This window comes from Erythrolamprus reginae, chromosome 2, assembly GCF_031021105.1.
Source record: "Erythrolamprus reginae isolate rEryReg1 chromosome 2, rEryReg1.hap1, whole genome shotgun sequence".
Lineage (NCBI taxonomy): Eukaryota > Metazoa > Chordata > Lepidosauria > Squamata > Dipsadidae > Erythrolamprus > Erythrolamprus reginae.
In genome coordinates this window covers 180,617,767-180,634,209 of record NC_091951.1, presented here as the reverse complement: position 1 = coordinate 180,634,209, position 16,443 = coordinate 180,617,767, and the positions used below count along the sequence as shown (strand labels likewise).

The following is a 16,443-nucleotide window of genomic DNA, read 5'->3' as shown; positions in this document are numbered from 1 at the left end:
ATTTTGGCAGCTGGGCACACAGCAGTGACAGCGCCCTCTTCCCTGGAAGAAAAACACACCTTAACAGCACACTTTGTCCTAATGGAGAAAAACGGACACTGCGGAGGGAAAAATTAACTTCCTGTTCTGGAACAACACCATTCTGGCATCTTCCCTTTCTTCCATCAGAGACAAGCTGAGTTGTGGGTCCCATGAGTGTATTGCATCTTTTTCCCCCTTTATATGATTGCTGTGAGATGCCCAGAATCACTGAAAGTTAGCTACTGTACAGGTTTAATAAATTATTATGGTTGGTTGCACAGTCAACCAGCTTTTTAGACTGGATTTTTATCCACCTATTAAGTTCTTTCTAAGGACCTGGGATAGACAGATGTTGCTGCTGCTGTTGTTGCTAAATCTTCAGTTGGATTCACAATCTGGGACTAGTAAAAACATAACCATTCAGGTCCCAACCAAGGACCTAAGATGGTGATTGTTATTGTTATTACTACTATTACGATGATGATGATGATGAACAGACAGTACTATTTCTCTGTGCAGTAATTGCATTCCCCTTTGCAATTACTGGTCACTAGATATCTATATACTGTATGTGGGGGATGGGACTTTTTGCCTCTGCCAGTTGGATGAAGCTCTTTCCTCCGCAGCAGCTGATCGGCCGCTGCCTTCTCTCCCTCGCCCAAAGGCCCCTAGCTCTTCTCCCCAGCCCTTTGGTCCCAAAAATCCAAATTCAGCCACAGCCTTTTGGCCACATAGGACACTTCGCCACCAACCAATCAGAACAGTTGTTACAAAATGCTACTTTTGGAAGGAAAGAATGGGGCAATTTGCTCTTTCATACACACACACACCAGTTGAATGATAGAGAGGAAAGGGACCTCAGTGGCCATCTAGTCTGACCCCCCCTTCTCATTCAGGAGACTTACAGAATGATAGAGATGGAAGGGGCCACAGTGGCCATCTAGTCTGACCCCCCATTCTCATTCAGGAGTCTTACAGAGTGATAGAGAGGGAAGGGACCTCAGTGGCCATCTAGTCTGACCCCCCCTTCTCATTCAGGAGGCTTACAGAATGATAGACAGGGAAGGGGCTAAATGTCCTAAACCCTGTATGTGGTCCTAGCTGAATGAGTAACTGGGACTTGCAATTCCATTGCCTGGCCACCTGGTTCAAAGCGCTGCATCGGATGCGAATTTATGACAACAGTTGTAGCATTCTCCCTTGCTGTCGTTAGGCTAATCCCACACAGTCACATTGTCCCCCAGCCATGTGATTACCATTTGTGAACTCCTGCCAGCTTTCCAGGAGATTTTGCTTGTGGTTACCTGGCAGCGAAGGTTGCAAATTGCCATCATGTGGCCAAAGGATGCTACAATATTGTAATTTGCAGGCTGGTTGCCAAGCACCAAAATCGCAATCGTGCAACTGCTGGGACATTACAATGGCTACAACTAAAAGGTACCATCGTAGCTCTCACCCATTTATTTATTTATTTATTTTATTTATTTAATTTATTTAATTTATTTAATTTATTTATTTTATTTATTTTATTTATTTATTTATTTATTTATTTATTTATTTATTTATTTATTTATTTATTTATTTATTTTGTCCAATACACAATGAGGGTTTTAGTGGGTATATACCTATATACACATAGTAAAATACATGATGAAGGTTATAGAAGAGATACTCATAGTAAAATATATCTAAGAAAGAATAGAAAAAAAGATATAGTAATAGAACATATCAATGAAAGAATAGAAGAAGAGATATAGGAATAGAAGAAAGGTATAGGAGATATAGGAGAGCAATAGGACAGGGGACGGAAGGCACTCTAGTGCACTTGTACTCGCCCCTTACTGATCTCTTAGGAATCTGGATAGGTCAACCGTGGATAATCTAAGGGTAAAGTGTTGGGGGTTTGGTGATGACACTATGAGTTCCACGCTTCGACAACTCGGTTACTGAAGTCATATTTTTTACAGTCAAGTTTGGAGCGGTTAATATTAAGTTTAAATCTGTTGTGTGCTCTTGTGTTGTTGCGGTTGAAGCTGAAGTAGTCGCCGACAGGCAGGACGTTGCAGCATATGATCTTGTGGGCAATACTTAGATCATGCTTAAGGCGTCTTAGTTCTAAACTTTCTAGGCCCAGGATTGAAAGCCCACCCACTCCTCGTCCAGCACTATCATAATTCCAAGTAGTCACTGAATGAATTATGGTTATTCAACAATATATATAGTATAGTATGCAAACTATGTTCAAGTGACAGTTATGGCGGGGGAAATAAAAATAGGAAAGCACTGATCCTCTGAAAAAAGCTGCTCAGATGGATAGAGTTGAAGGAGATACTGTTTGCTAGACCTGCGGTCCCCAAACATTTCGGTTCCAGCAACCATTTACATTCTCAAAATGATTGAGGACCACAAAGTGCTTCAGTTATGAGGGCTATATCTATCAATTTTAGAAATCAAAACCGAGAATTTTAAGCTATTCAGCTGACTTCTCAAACCCCGTGAAAGGACCCTCCACACATCCTTAGACCACACTTTGAGAATCACTGCTCTTGACTTTGTGTTGACCCCTTGTGTAGTCTTACTCCTTTGGTCCCCATATTGTTATTTTTCTCAATCTTTTCCTTCTGTGACAGCTACGTGGGTGATGTCCAGATTGACGTGGAAGTGAAGAAATTTTTCTGCAAAGCAGGAGTGAAAGGCATGCAGGTAAAGTAGACTAGGACTGAGATCTAAATCCTGGTCAAAATTAGCCTTTCTTCCAGGGAATTAGGAAAATCTACTCGCACCAGATTGAGAAAGGCAAATCTGCAAACTATACAGTCTCTTATTTCAGGTTTTTAAGATTAAATAAATCACATTCCTTCTATGAACCTGATGTTCTCTAATCAATAATAATTGATACATAATTAATAATTCCTGCTCAGGATGATCTTGAGCAGAAGATATCTCTAAATTAGTTCTTGGGGATGGCATTTACATTTCTGAAAATAGTTCCCTATCAGAATTCTGCCATTTGCAGAATAATGCAGGAGACCTTTACTTGGGCAACACACTGTGTTATTCCCAGCAATCCCATCTTGCCTTTCTTCCTGTTGGATTTTTATTTTATTTTTTAAAAAAAACCATCTCTGCCCATCTGGTGTCTTTTCACCAATCTTTGAATGGCAGCCAACAAATTCTGGGCATTCGAGAAGGGATTCCTCAGCTGTGTTGAACTCTTTAGAGCAGTGTTTCCCAACCTTGGCAACTTGAAGATATCTGGACTTCAACTCCCAGAATACCCCAGCCAGCGAATGCTGGCTGGGGAATTCTGGGAGTTGAAGTCCAGATATCTTCAAGTTGCCAGGGTTGGGAAACACTGCTTTAGAGCAATGTTTTCCCAACTCATCTACTTTAAGGTATGTGAACAACTATCCCCAGAATTTCTCAGTCAATCCTGAGAGTTGAAATCCACTCATCTTGAGGTTGAGAAACAGTGATTTAACAGTGAGGGTAAAAATTAAGCCAAATAGTTTTGAGCATTGGAAGGCAAAACTGACTGGTGATATTTCATTGATACCATTAATGATAATAATAATAATAATTATTATTATTATTATTATTATTATTATTATTATTATTATTATTATGTCAATACAAAACAGCAAACGAGATCACTATGCTGGATTTCGTATTTCATCACCAGTCGGGCTCTTCCCAAGCACCTAGGACTGCGTGATGTAGCGGGGAATTATGTTTGCCGATCCCAGTAAAGCAGCCTTTTGCAATTGACAGATGGAGATTTTGTCAATTCCGATGGTTTTTAAATGTCCACTGAGATCCTTTGGCACTGCGCCCAGCGTGCCAAGTACCACTGGGATCACTTTCACTGGCTTATGCCAGAGTTGTTGCATAATTATTAATTATAAATAATAATAATAATAATAATTATTATTATTATTATTAATTAGATTTTTGTGCCGCCCTTCTCCGAGGACTTGGAGTGGCTCATAACAACAATACACCATGTACAAATCTAATGTTAAAAACAATTTAAAACCCTTATTATAAAAAGAAAAACAATCATACAATCTAACAGACCATACATAAACCATAATAGCTAGGAGTATAGCTTCAGTTGAAAAAAAGAGGCTCAAATGTTGACCTACCCTGTGACATTGTGCCCCCTCCTGTTCATCAAAGTGAACCAAATCTTTGTTGACAGGGAAGGACTATTATCCTATTTCTTGCTTCAGAGCTCAGGAATTGTGAATCTCATGCTTCTCATTTCCCTTATAGCTACATGGCATGTTGAGAGTCATTCTGGAACCCCTCATCGGAGACGTCCCAATTGTAGGAGCTCTTACCCTGTTCTTCATTCGTCGGCCAGTAAGTATTCTGGAATATTCCTGGTGTTTTCCCAAACTGCCAGTCAATTGTTGTTATTGTTTCACGCCCATCTCAAATTTGTGATATTGGCCAACTCAAGCAGTTAAAGCAGAAACAAAAACAATAAACAAAATACAGATAAAACAACAAATGATATAAAATTATTAAAACCAATTAAAACCAACTTACAATCCGGACATCACAATCCGTACAAGTATCTTGCAGATTCAACAAACTGCTAGATCCCCAATGATAATTCAATAGCTCCAGATCTTTTCACAAAGGCAGTAGTGTAGGGGCCAATCCAACCTCCACGGAATGGTGTTCCAAAAGGTACGTGCTAAATACAAACCGCAAGGAATAGACAAAATTATTTTAAAAAGAAATCTCTAAAGAAGAAACAAAAACATGCAGGGCGTATAGTGATACATTACTAATCTACAGTATGTTAATATATTATTGATTCATCGGTTGTTGGTAACATCAATTTTGTAGTCCACTATATCAGTGTTTCCCAACCTTGGCAACTTGAAGATATCTGGACTTCAACTCCCAGAATTCCCCAGCCAGCATTCGCTGGCTGGGGAATTCTGGGAGTTGAAGTCCAAATATCTTCAAGTTGCCTAGGTTGGGAAACACTGCACTATATAGTTGGAGCCATCTGTCTTTGCATTGCTGAACAATACATTGTTTAGTTGCAAATAAAGTATAGAAAATCTATGTTCTTTGTCTAGCTGTTAATTACCTTTGATAGGAATAAACTTCAAAAGAATATCAACACCTGAAAATGTTGAATGTCAAACTTGAATTAACACAGAACATCTTTTCCCAAGTGTTAGACTCTGTAGAAACATATAATAAAATAAAGCAAGGGGTGTTAAACTCGAGGCCTATGGGCTGAATCCAGCTTGTGGGGTGCTTAGATCTGGCCCAGGGGGCTGGTCTGGAAACAACAAAGGACTGACCTGCATTGCCTCTGCCAGCAAAAACAGTTCTTGGGATGGCGGCCTGCGGCCTTCCCGAGTTCCATTTTTACTGGTAGGGAGCTTGGGAGCCCATTTTCACTGGCAGAGCATTCAGGCCACCACTGGCACCCGCAACACGAGTGATGTCAACCTGGCCATGCCCCCTGACCACGCCCACTCCCCAGCTCTCACGATGTCAAACACAACCATGATACGGCCCTCAGTTAAATTGTTTGACACCCCTGAAATAAAGCATTGTGAACAGATTGTTGCATTACCTTCAATCTCGATTATTTCATTGCCATCAGCCCTCTACAATAGATCTACTACTAACTTCTACATTGCACGTTTTTTCCAGGCTCTGGACATTAATTGGACAGGAATGACCAATCTATTGGACATCCCTGGACTGAGGTAAATTTATAGTGGCTCTAACTTTCTGAAAGATTAGAAGAGAAGCACAAGAAGGAAATGAACATAACTGTTTTGGAAAGACCTAGCAGTGTATTGGCCAAAACTGCTTGGGAAGGCATCTTCTCTGAGCCCAGGTTGAAGCCTGCTGTGGAGCTAAAATGTGTAAGAGAGCCGAGATTAGCAAGATTTTACAGGCTGAAGGAAAAACTTAAAAGAAGAGGAAAATTGAGTTCGTTGAAAGGGAGTACAGTGGTACCTCATCTTACGAACGCCTCTTCTAATGAACTTTTCAAGATACGAACCCAGTGTTTAAGATTTTTTTGCCTCTTCTTCCGAACTATTTTCACCTTACGAACCCAAGCAGCTGCTGCTGGGATGAAGGGGTTTCTTTCTCCCCCCCCCTTTTTTTGAAGAAAGAAAAGGGAGGGGCGGCTTGCAGGGGGAAAGACTTTGGAGAGAACAGCATGCTTGCAGAGGCACTGAAAGGGTGTCATTTGAAGAAAGAAAAGGGAGGGGCGGCTTGCAGGGGGAAAGACTTTGCAGAGAACAGCATGCTTGCAGAGGCACTGAAAGGGTGTCTTTTGAAGAAAGAAAAGGGAGAGGCGCCCCCCTTGCCTTTCTTCCTTCCCACTCACCCTTTAGCCTAGCCTTGCTTCTTCCACCCACCCCCTTTAGCTGCTCCTCCCTGCCCTCTGTTCGCCTCCCTTCTAAAGTTTGGGATTTTCCTGAAGGATTTGCACGCATTATTTGCTTTTACATTGATTCCTATGGGAAACATTGTTTCATCTTACGAACTTTTCACCTTACGAACCTCCTCCTGGAACCAATTAAGTTCGTATCATGAGGTACCACTGTATTCTGAAAGCGGAACGGCATTGAGAGATGTTTGAGGACGTTATGTTTGCAGGAGGCAACTTGTTGAGAGAGCATGATTAGCAGATCAGTAAGAAGTAGCGTGACCGTCAGGATCTGTTTTCCTCAACAGCTCACTGTCTGACACCATGATCATGGACGCCATTGCCTCTTTCTTGGTTCTCCCCAATCGCTTGCTCATCCCACTGATCCCTGATCTCCATGAAGCAGCTGAACTCCGTTGCCCAATTCCCAGGGTAAGGCAAAATTACTGGTTGGTGAGATGAACGTTACTGCTTGGTGAGTTAGAGTGGTGGACAATTATCTTCTTTCTCCCTGCCAGGGCATTGTCCGTGTATATCTAATGGAAGCTAAGAACGTGCAGTCCAAGGATAAGTACATTAAAGGGATGATTGAAGGCAAGTCAGACCCATATGCCATTGTGCGCGTTGGAACCCAGGTCTTCACCAGCAAAGTCATTGATGAAGACCTCAACCCCAAGTGGAATGAAATGTATGAGGTAAATTATCTGCCAGATAAGGTGGCGTCATTTAAATATAAATGTTTAGGGTTGCTACGGGTCGTGTCTAATCTCCCTTCTTATCTTAGCTTTTCCATTCCATGCAATACAACTATCATTGCTTTCCTTTCTGTGTTGGAAGAAGCTCTCCTATCGCCAACACAATTAGTGGTACCTGCTCTGACTCTCCACCTCACTGTCCCTACAGTTTGTTGTACACGAGGTACCAGGGCAGGAACTGGAGGTGGAGCTGTTTGACAAAGACCCCGATCAGGATGACTTCTTGGGCAGGTGAGAAGCTGGGTGGGGGCTTGGTTTCAAGTCCAATTGAAACCTAGTTGAATGATGGTGGGTTGGAAACTGGAACTTCACTGCTGGAGATGATTGGGACAGTGTTGGGGGAAAAAATAGAAATACCAGTGTTCCCTCGATTTTCGCGGAGGATGCGTTCCGAGACCGCCCGCGAATGTCAAATTTCCACGAAGTAGATATGCGGAAGTAAATACACTATTTTTGGCTATGAACAGTATTACAAGCCTTCCCTTAACACTTTAAACCCCTAAATTACAATTTCCCATTCCCTTAGCAACCATTTAGATTATTACTCACCATGTTTATTTATTAAAGTTTATTAAAAAAAATATTTATTAAAGGCGGACGAAAGTTTGGCGATGACATATGACATCATCAGGCGAGAAAAACCGTGGGATGGGGGGAAACCACGAAGTATTTTTTAATTAGTATTTTTGAAAAACCGTGGTATAGACTTTTCGTGAAGTTCGAATCCGTGAAAATCGAGGAAACACTATAGTTAAAAATCCAGGCTAAAGATCAGTAGCTCCAGCCCCAGCTCAAGAAGCTGGATATAAGAGAGCTGCATAAATCTGAGCCTATTCATTAAAATCCTAGAATTGGTGGATATGTCCTTTATCAGAATCCTCTTTCTTTTCTCAGGATGAAGCTGGACTTTGGGGAGGTGTACAGGGCTCGCGTGTTAGAGGAGGTGAGCACTGAGGATTCATACCTGGAACCAACTGTAGGGTGGTTAAATCCAACTGGCAGGGTACAGTCATAAATAGACTCTTCAGCTAAATGAAAACAAGGACGACTATAAAGGCTCTTGGGAGGGAGGCAGAGAATAGGATGGTAGCAGTGAAGGGCTACCAAAATTTTTACTACCACACTGTGGGTGTGGCTTATGCAGGATGCCCTGCATTTTCTTTCATCTTTTAATGCAAATTAGGTGTTCTGGGGTGGAGCCCCATTTTTGTTACCCCACTGGGTTTCCCTCCCCTCCCCGGTCCGGGTAGTAGCCCACCCCTGGATGGTAGAGAGATTTTCCCGGATGAAATGGTGATCAGTAAGATTTTAGAATGTGCTGAAATGGAATTAAAAGAAAAAGAGGAATCGGACTACTATAGAATTTGGAATAGATTTTACAATTGGATAGAAATTAGGACTCAAAGAAAGAAACAGAAAAAAACTAAAACCTGAATGATAAAATATTTACACATATATGAAAGTATAAATTAAATTATTAATGGCAAAAACATGTACCAACCTAAATAGTGAAGTAGGAAAATAGTATCTATATACATTGACATGAAATAGTATAAAATATATTGTATAGTGTTTTTAATGTTTATATTTGCATGTATTCTGTATTTGTTCAATTTGATTTTTGTCATTATTTTTTACTTATATTTATTTTTGTTTGGGTTTTTTTGTGTTTGTATTTGTGTTTTTTAACATTGGAAAATTAATAAAGGCTATTAAAAAAAAGTATGGTAAAGAGATTTTAAAAGTGTCATAGAACTTTTGTATGTGTGTAACAACGTGCATACCTTACAAAAGCAAAAAGGTACAACTTGATGGTCCAGAACTATAAAAAGACACAAAACGCTCTTCAAATGTTGCAAACAAATTGTCATTTTAATAGGTGGAAACTCCTAAACAAAGGGAAGATATTCCAGTTAACTGTATTGACTTCATTTAAAGCAAAATTAACTTTTCTCTTTGTCCCATCTACAGAGTGTAGCCCTATTACATCACCCAAGATCAGAGTTTGGTTTTTCAACCTCCCCCAATTTAAAAAAAAAAAGAGTTATTGCATCTCTGTGCTATAGGAACAAATCTCCGTTGGTAAATATTAAAGGTTTTCCTGTCCATAGAGAATTACTAATTTCCTTTCCATTTGCTTTCCGCACAGTGGTTCCCGTTACAAGATGGGGGCCAAGCTCGTGTGCATTTGCGCCTGGAATGGCATAAACTCATGTCAGATGTTTCCAATTTGGATAAGGTGAGTGAAAACACTTAGAGAACAAATATGTGGTTTAATGGTGTTTTGGGGAGTGACAATATCTGAGACATTCCAAGTTAATGCCCCGATAGGCAAAGGACTCTAGAGTCTTGGTTTACTTGAGTTTCTTTTTACTTGGAGAAGCCAAAGTTTCCCAAATCTCAAAGCTTCAAATTAGACTTTTAGAGGAAACTTTCCTTAGAGAAATACACTGTTCAAAAAAATAAACGGATGACTTAAACCAGTGATTTTCAACCTTTTTTGAGCTGCGGCACATTTTTTATATTTACAAAATCCTGCGGCACACCACCAACCAAAATGACACAAAATGACACCCTAAGACACTCTCCTCTCTTTTTCCATCCCTGTATCCTCCCCACCCTTGTGTGTATGTGTGTGTGTGTGTGTGTATACAGTGGTACCTCAAGATACGAACCCCTCGTCTTACGAACAACTCGTGATACGAACCCGGGGTTCAGAAAAATTTTGCCTCTTCTTACGAACTTTTTTCGAGTTACAAACCGGCATTCGGAGACAGCTGGGAAGCCGCGCAGCTGTTTTAAAAGGTGACAACCGGGCGGCGGGGCTTCCCAGCAGCCTCCCGAACGCCGGTTCGTAACTCGAAAAAAGTTCGTAAGAAGAGACAAAATTTTTCTGAACCCCGGGTTCGGTTCGGGAGGTTGCTGGGAAGCCCCCCAGCCCGGCTGCGACCTTTTAAAACAGCCGCACAGCTTCCCAGCTGTCTCCGAACGACGAACGCGGAAGTTCAGCTTTGGCGTTCGGCTTCGGGAGACAGCTGGGAAGCCGCGTGGCTGTTTTAAAAGGTCACAGCCGCGCTGGGGGGCTTCCCTCCCATCCCGAACCCCGAACCCAGAAGTTCGGCAAAAGTTCGGGGTTCGGGGGGGGGGGAAGTCCCCCAGCCCGGCTGTGACCTTTTAAAACAGCCGCGCGGCTTCCCAGCTGTCTCCCGAAGCCGAACGCCAAAGCCGAACTTCCGCGTTCGGCGTTCGGAGACAGCTGGGAAGCCGCGCGGCTGTTTTAAAAGGTCACAGCCGGGCTGGGGGGCTTTCCAGCAGCCTCCAAACGCCAAACACGGAAGTTTGGGTTTGGGGTTTGGCTTCGGGAGACGGCTGGGAAGCCGCGCGGCCATTTTAAAAGGTCACAGCCGGGCTGGGGGGGAAGCCCCCCAGCCCAGCTGTGACATTTTAAAACAGCCGCGCGGCTTCCCAGCCGTCTCCCGAAGCCAAACCCCAAACCCAAACTTCCGCGTTTGGCGTTTGGAGGCTGCTGGAAAGCCGAGCGGCTGTTTTAAAAGGTGACAGCCGGGCTGGGGGGCTTTCCAGCAGCCTCCAAACGCCAAACGCGGAAGTTTGGGTTTGGCGTTTGGCTTCGGGAGACGGCTGGGAAGCCGCGCGGCCATTTTAAAAGGTCACAGCTGGGCTGGGGGGGTTGCTGGGAAGCCCCCCAGCCCGGCTGTGACATTTTAAAACAGCCGCGCGGCTTCCCAGCCGTCTCCCGAAGCCGAACGCCAAACCCAAACTTCCGCGTTTGGCATTCAGAGGCTGCTGGGAAGCCGCACGGCTGTTTTAAAAGGTCACAGCCGGGCTAGGGGGGTTGCTGGGAAGCCCCCCAGCCTGGCTGGGAAGCCGCGCGGCTGTTTTAAAAGGTCACAGCCGGGCGGCAGGGGTTTTTTTTGGTTGCATGGATTAATTGACTTTACATTGTTTCCTATGGGAAACAATGTTTCGTCTTACGAACCTTTCGTGTTACGAACCTCCACTGTACACACTTTTGAACCATTTCCTAAAACAGGTGAGGGCTGGGTTTTTCTCTCTCTTATTCTTTGGGTGCTTTTTATCATATGTTTTAAATCAAGAGTCACTTCTCTCTCTCTTTTGTTTCTCTCTCTTTCCTCTCATTCTCTGTCTCAATCATTTGCTCATTTCTCTCTCTCCCCTCCTCTCCTTTTCTCTCTCTCTCTTGCTTTCTTTCTCTCTCTTTCTCTCTCTCTTGCCTTCTTTCTCTCACTCTTGCTTTCTCTCTCTTTCTCTCTTTTCTTTCTCTTGCTTTCTCTCACACACACACTCTTTCTTTCTCTCTCTTTCTTTCTCTCTCTCTCTCACTCTCTGAACAAAAAGTTGCGAAACTGGAACCTGAGCTTCCTTCTTTGCGGCACACCTGACCATGTCTCGCGGCACACTAGTGTGCCATGGCACACTGGTTGAAAAACACTGACTAAAAAAACACAATATAACTCCAAGTAAATCAAACTTCTGTGAAAGCAAACTGTCCACTTAGGAAGCAACACAGATTGACAATCAATTTCACATGCTGTTGTGCACATTCAACTTTGTACAGAACAAAGTATTAAATGAGAATATTTCATTCATTCAGATCTAGGATGTATTATTTGAGTGGTCCCTTTATTTTTTTTGAGTAGTATATAATATTATGAAATTCTAGATAAGATTCTGGATTAAATTTGGACCATGAATTGCAAATTGACATATATTTTAATTATTTCCACAATGCAAGCAGAGTTCTGTGGCTTGGAAGGCGTGATGGGAAAAGAACGGGAGAATTGAGGGAATAATCTCAGAAGATTGCCCTGATCTAAACTGATGTGAGGATGAGCACAACTTTAGAAGAAAGTTTAAAATGAAAAATGGCTTGTAAACATCTTCTGTTGTTAAAGCTACATTGAGAGCCATAGTTGGGTCTCTTCGGTGAGATGGGAGCTAGGGTGTAGGACAGTGTTTCCCAACCTTTGTCAACTTGAAGATATTTGGACTTCAACTCCCAGAATTCCCCAGCCAGCATTCGCTGGCTGGGGGATTCTGGGATTTGAAGTCCAAATATCTCCAAGTTGCCAAGGTTGGGAAACACTGGTGTAGGGCAGTGATGGTGAACCTTTTTTTCCTCAGGTGCCAAAAGTACATGCACATATGCTATTGCACATGCACAAGTGCCCACACCCATAATTCAGTGTCTGTGGAGGGTGAAAATGGCTTCCCCGCCCCCCCCCCCCCCGGAGGCCCTCTGGAGGCCAGAAATGGCCTGTTTCCTTATTTCTGGTGGGCCCAGTTGGCCTGTTTTTCACCCTCCCCAGGCTCCAGAGACTTCCCTAGAGCCTGGGGAAAGTGAAAATGCCTGTCCCCCCAAGGCCCTTTGGAAGCCTCATCCCCCTCGAGCCTCCACATGAGCCGAAAATCAGCTGACCAGCACGCGCATATGGGCTGTAGCTAAACTAGGGCCACGGCTTGTGTGCCAGCAGATATGGCTGTGCATGCCACCTGTGGCATGCGTGCATAGGTTTGCCAGCGCTGGAATAGGATATAGATATGCTAGGTGATGTGTTAAAAAACCCTAGCTAATGCTGATTTATTTCTTATATGTTGTTTGAAGGTCCTTCAGTGGAACAAAACTATCTCCACGAAGCCAGATCCTCCGTCAGCAGCTATCTTGATGATATATTTAGACCGAGCACAAGACTTACCAGTGAGTAGTCACAAGATAACATCTCTTCCACAATAGGTTCTTTTATTTCACCAAGATCCATTTTTTTAAATATGAAATAGGGTAGAGCATGGATGTGAGTTTGAAGTTGATAAGTTTGTCCTATCCCCAAAATTTGAAACTATGGGAATTGCAATGGTTGGGAATGCATGGGCAGAGTGATGGGGCAAAGCAGCCAGAAGGAAATGTGTGTGTGTTTTTAAAAACCACTTAATTATACATCTAATTCATATACCACCTCCATCATTTTGGATTCTAGGTATTTTATTGATAATTTTTTTAAAATGTTCATAAACGTAGAGACATAGAAAGAAAATTGACGGCAGAAAAAGACCTCCTGGTCCATCTAGTCTGCCCTTCTACTATTTCCTGTATTTTATCTTAGGGTGGATCTATGTTTATCCCAGGCATGTTTAAATTTAGTTACTGTGGATTTATTTATTTATTTATTCATTTATTCATTCATTCATTCATTCATTCATTCATTTATTTATTTATTTATTGGTTAGATTTGTATGCCACCCCTCTCTGCTGGAAGTTTGTTCCAAGCATCTAATATTTTCTCACATTGCTTCTGATCTTTCCCCCAACTAACCTGAGTAGGTGAGAAGACATAAGGCCTACTCACCTACCTTGTTTTCCCCAAAATGAGATGTACCCTGAAAATAACCACTGGCCTGATTTTTAAGTTGGTTCCTAATATAAGCCCTACCCCAAAATAAGCCCTAGTTAAAGATCGTCAATCAGCTGGGGAATACTGTCATTTATCTCCTCTTACTTTACTCAGCTGAAGAAATCTAGTAAGGAGCCCAATCCTATGGTCCAGCTATCAGTTCAGGATGTCACTTGGGAGAGCCGGGTAAGGATTATTTTTTTCCTAGTTGCCTTCCATTTGTAGCCAATGGATGTACTGTATGCATGTGAAAGTACTGGTAGCACTTTGTAGATTTACAAGGTGAAATGCATCTTGCCTCATTTACTTCCAATTGTAACATCTCACAGAAACAGTGCATAGGTGGACTGAATTCAGAACAGGTAGCAGCTTCTTTTGGAGGACTTCAGACAAGTTTGAATTTTAGCATGATATTTGGGTGCCAGGTTGCTCCCTCCTCTGTTTCACATAGTGACAGTAAAGCAGGACAAAGAGGATGAGTGAGCACTAAAAACTAAATCTTGTGAACATTGAAAGAACTGGCAGTATTTGGCTTTGAGAAGAGTGAGCTAAGAAAGATACGATAATGCTATTCAAATGCCAGAAATTATATTATGCAGAAGAAGATCAAGACCCATTAATTGTGGAATGCTGAGTAAAAGACACACCTTAGTTTTTGGGGAGGGAAATAGAGGGGGGGGGGAATCTACCTACCAGGTATTCATCTGGCTAGTGTCCTTAGTCTGGTCAGCTTCAGCACATTATTTTATCCCCAGGTTAGGGCTTAAAAAACATTCAGAGAGAGTAACAGTGAAAGAGCTTGCAAGCAGGGAAGAGCTGGGAACATCGTTAGCACCTGGTTGGGCTGGAAAGAAACTTATTTGGAGCAAGTTAGAGCAATGGAAAAAATCCTACAAGCACTTAGGACTTGGAAAACATTTTTTGCAGAGAGAAACAAAGAAAGAGCCTGTAAGAAAAGAGCTTGCTTTAATTGTCATATTTAATGGCATCAAATAATTAGATTTTCTTTGGTGTTAGATTTGAATAGTTTCCATGATGATAATTACAATTAATTGTAAACAACCTTTAAAGATTTTGTTATTAAATAATCACTTATGATTTTGTTATGATTAAATAAGCATTTATAATTTTGTTATATTAAATACCGGTAGGTGTATTTCATATTAATAAAATGGAAGTTCCCTGATCCTTATTTTCCAAATGTATTTATATATATTTTTTTAAAAATCGTATTAGTGATCTGCAGGATTTAAAATTATGACCTTGGTGGTCCTTGAAGTCCAAAAGGTTGGGGACCCCTGCTATAGTAGAGAAAGCTGTTTGTCAAAAGATCTAATTCCCAATACAAAAGATCTAATGCTTTTTCTAACTCTACCTAAAGAGGGCAGTAGTATTCCATTAGTACTGTATTACATTACATTGTAATTTATTTCCTTCCTTCCTTCCTTCCTTCCTTCCTTCCTTCCTTCCTTCCCTCCCTCCCTCCCTCCCTCCCTCTTTCTTTCTTTCTTTCTTTTCCCCTGCTAGGTTGTCCATAACACTGTCTCCCCTGTCTGGGAGGATGCCTTTCGCTTTTTCCTGCAAGACCCAACTGTCCAGGACATTGACATACAGGTAAGGTTCCTATTCTCTTCCAAACCCATCCAGCCACTTTCAGCACAAAAGCAGCTGCGGAAATTCTTCTTTTTGATTCCATAGATCAAAGATGACAACCGTCAGACCACTCTGGGCTCCATCACCATCCACTTGTCCCGCCTTTTAAGTGCTGATAATCTGACCTTGGACCAGTGGTTCCAGCTGGAAAATTCTGGACCCAACAGCCGTATCTACATGAAACTTATTATGCGGGTAAAAAGCTTTGGGTTAAGGGTGGGTTAGGACTTGGGAAATGATACAAAGGTTTCCTTTTCATCTTCAGTTTTAGCTCTTTGTAAAAATGTAGTACGTACACCAACTTGTAAAATCCACAAAGCAGTTTATTTCAAAAATGAGTTGGAAAAAAACAGACTCTCTGTTTTTTCCAACTCATTTTTGAGTTGGAAAAATGTTAGTTTCTCTTTTGAGGGGGAATCTCATTTTTTGTTTGTTTAGCAATAGCATTTAGACTAATATGCTGCTTCACAGTGTTCTACAGCCCTGCCTGAGTGGTTTACAGATATATAGGAATGGAGGGAGGGAGGGAGGGAGGAAGGAGCAATAGCAATAAGACTTATATACTGCTTTGTAGTGCTTTACAGCCCTCTCTGAGCAGTTTTCAGAATCTGCCTCTTGCCCCCAACAATCTGGGTCCTCATTTTACCCACCTCGGAAGGATGGAAGGCTGAGTCAACCTTGAGCTGGTGGTGAGATTTGTACTGCCAAATTGCAGGCAGGCAGCAGCCAGCATCAATGACAAGTCCAAGGTTGGGCCTGGCAAGAAATGGAGTCTATTTACACAAATCTGGAAACCAGAGGCTAAATAAATACATCTATTGATAGATTTATAACATTGGGACCTTGTCGAAACGTCGCCAGAAATTTCCAAATCCTACACGGGAAGAAACCCGAATATACCAAGACCATCATACCTGTACCCGTGAAAATCTACGAAAACATTTATAACATTATTTCTACAAATCAGACTTTGGTGATAAAGAGCTGTATTCAAGGTCTTTGGGATATCTCAAGTGTTTAGCAAACCTACCACTTTAGCCATGAGCTAGAATCATGCATTGAAGATCTCTGAAGATCTCTTTTGAATCTTCATGTCTGGAAATAAACTCCTATTGATCTTAGTCCAGCTTTGTCTGGCTCCATGGTTCACTCAGCTGTGAGAGAC

General features: G+C 42.0%; 1 protein-coding gene across 1 annotated transcript in view; it reads left to right on the top strand.

Annotated features, from left to right (window-relative positions):
* ESYT1 (extended synaptotagmin 1) overlaps window positions 1–16,443 on the top strand; it is a 102,762-nt gene that overhangs the window by 55,639 nt on the left and 30,680 nt on the right. Inside the window, exons 5-16 of the mRNA XM_070740590.1 lie at window positions 2,652–2,724; window positions 4,297–4,386; window positions 5,710–5,765; window positions 6,751–6,874; window positions 6,961–7,137; window positions 7,346–7,428; window positions 8,092–8,140; window positions 9,347–9,436; window positions 12,842–12,934; window positions 13,740–13,811; window positions 15,153–15,239; window positions 15,324–15,473. Of these exons, the coding sequence (XP_070596691.1) occupies window positions 2,652–2,724; window positions 4,297–4,386; window positions 5,710–5,765; window positions 6,751–6,874; window positions 6,961–7,137; window positions 7,346–7,428; window positions 8,092–8,140; window positions 9,347–9,436; window positions 12,842–12,934; window positions 13,740–13,811; window positions 15,153–15,239; window positions 15,324–15,473 (1,144 nt within the window). The remainder of the gene's footprint in view (window positions 1–2,651; window positions 2,725–4,296; window positions 4,387–5,709; window positions 5,766–6,750; window positions 6,875–6,960; window positions 7,138–7,345; window positions 7,429–8,091; window positions 8,141–9,346; window positions 9,437–12,841; window positions 12,935–13,739; window positions 13,812–15,152; window positions 15,240–15,323; window positions 15,474–16,443) is intronic.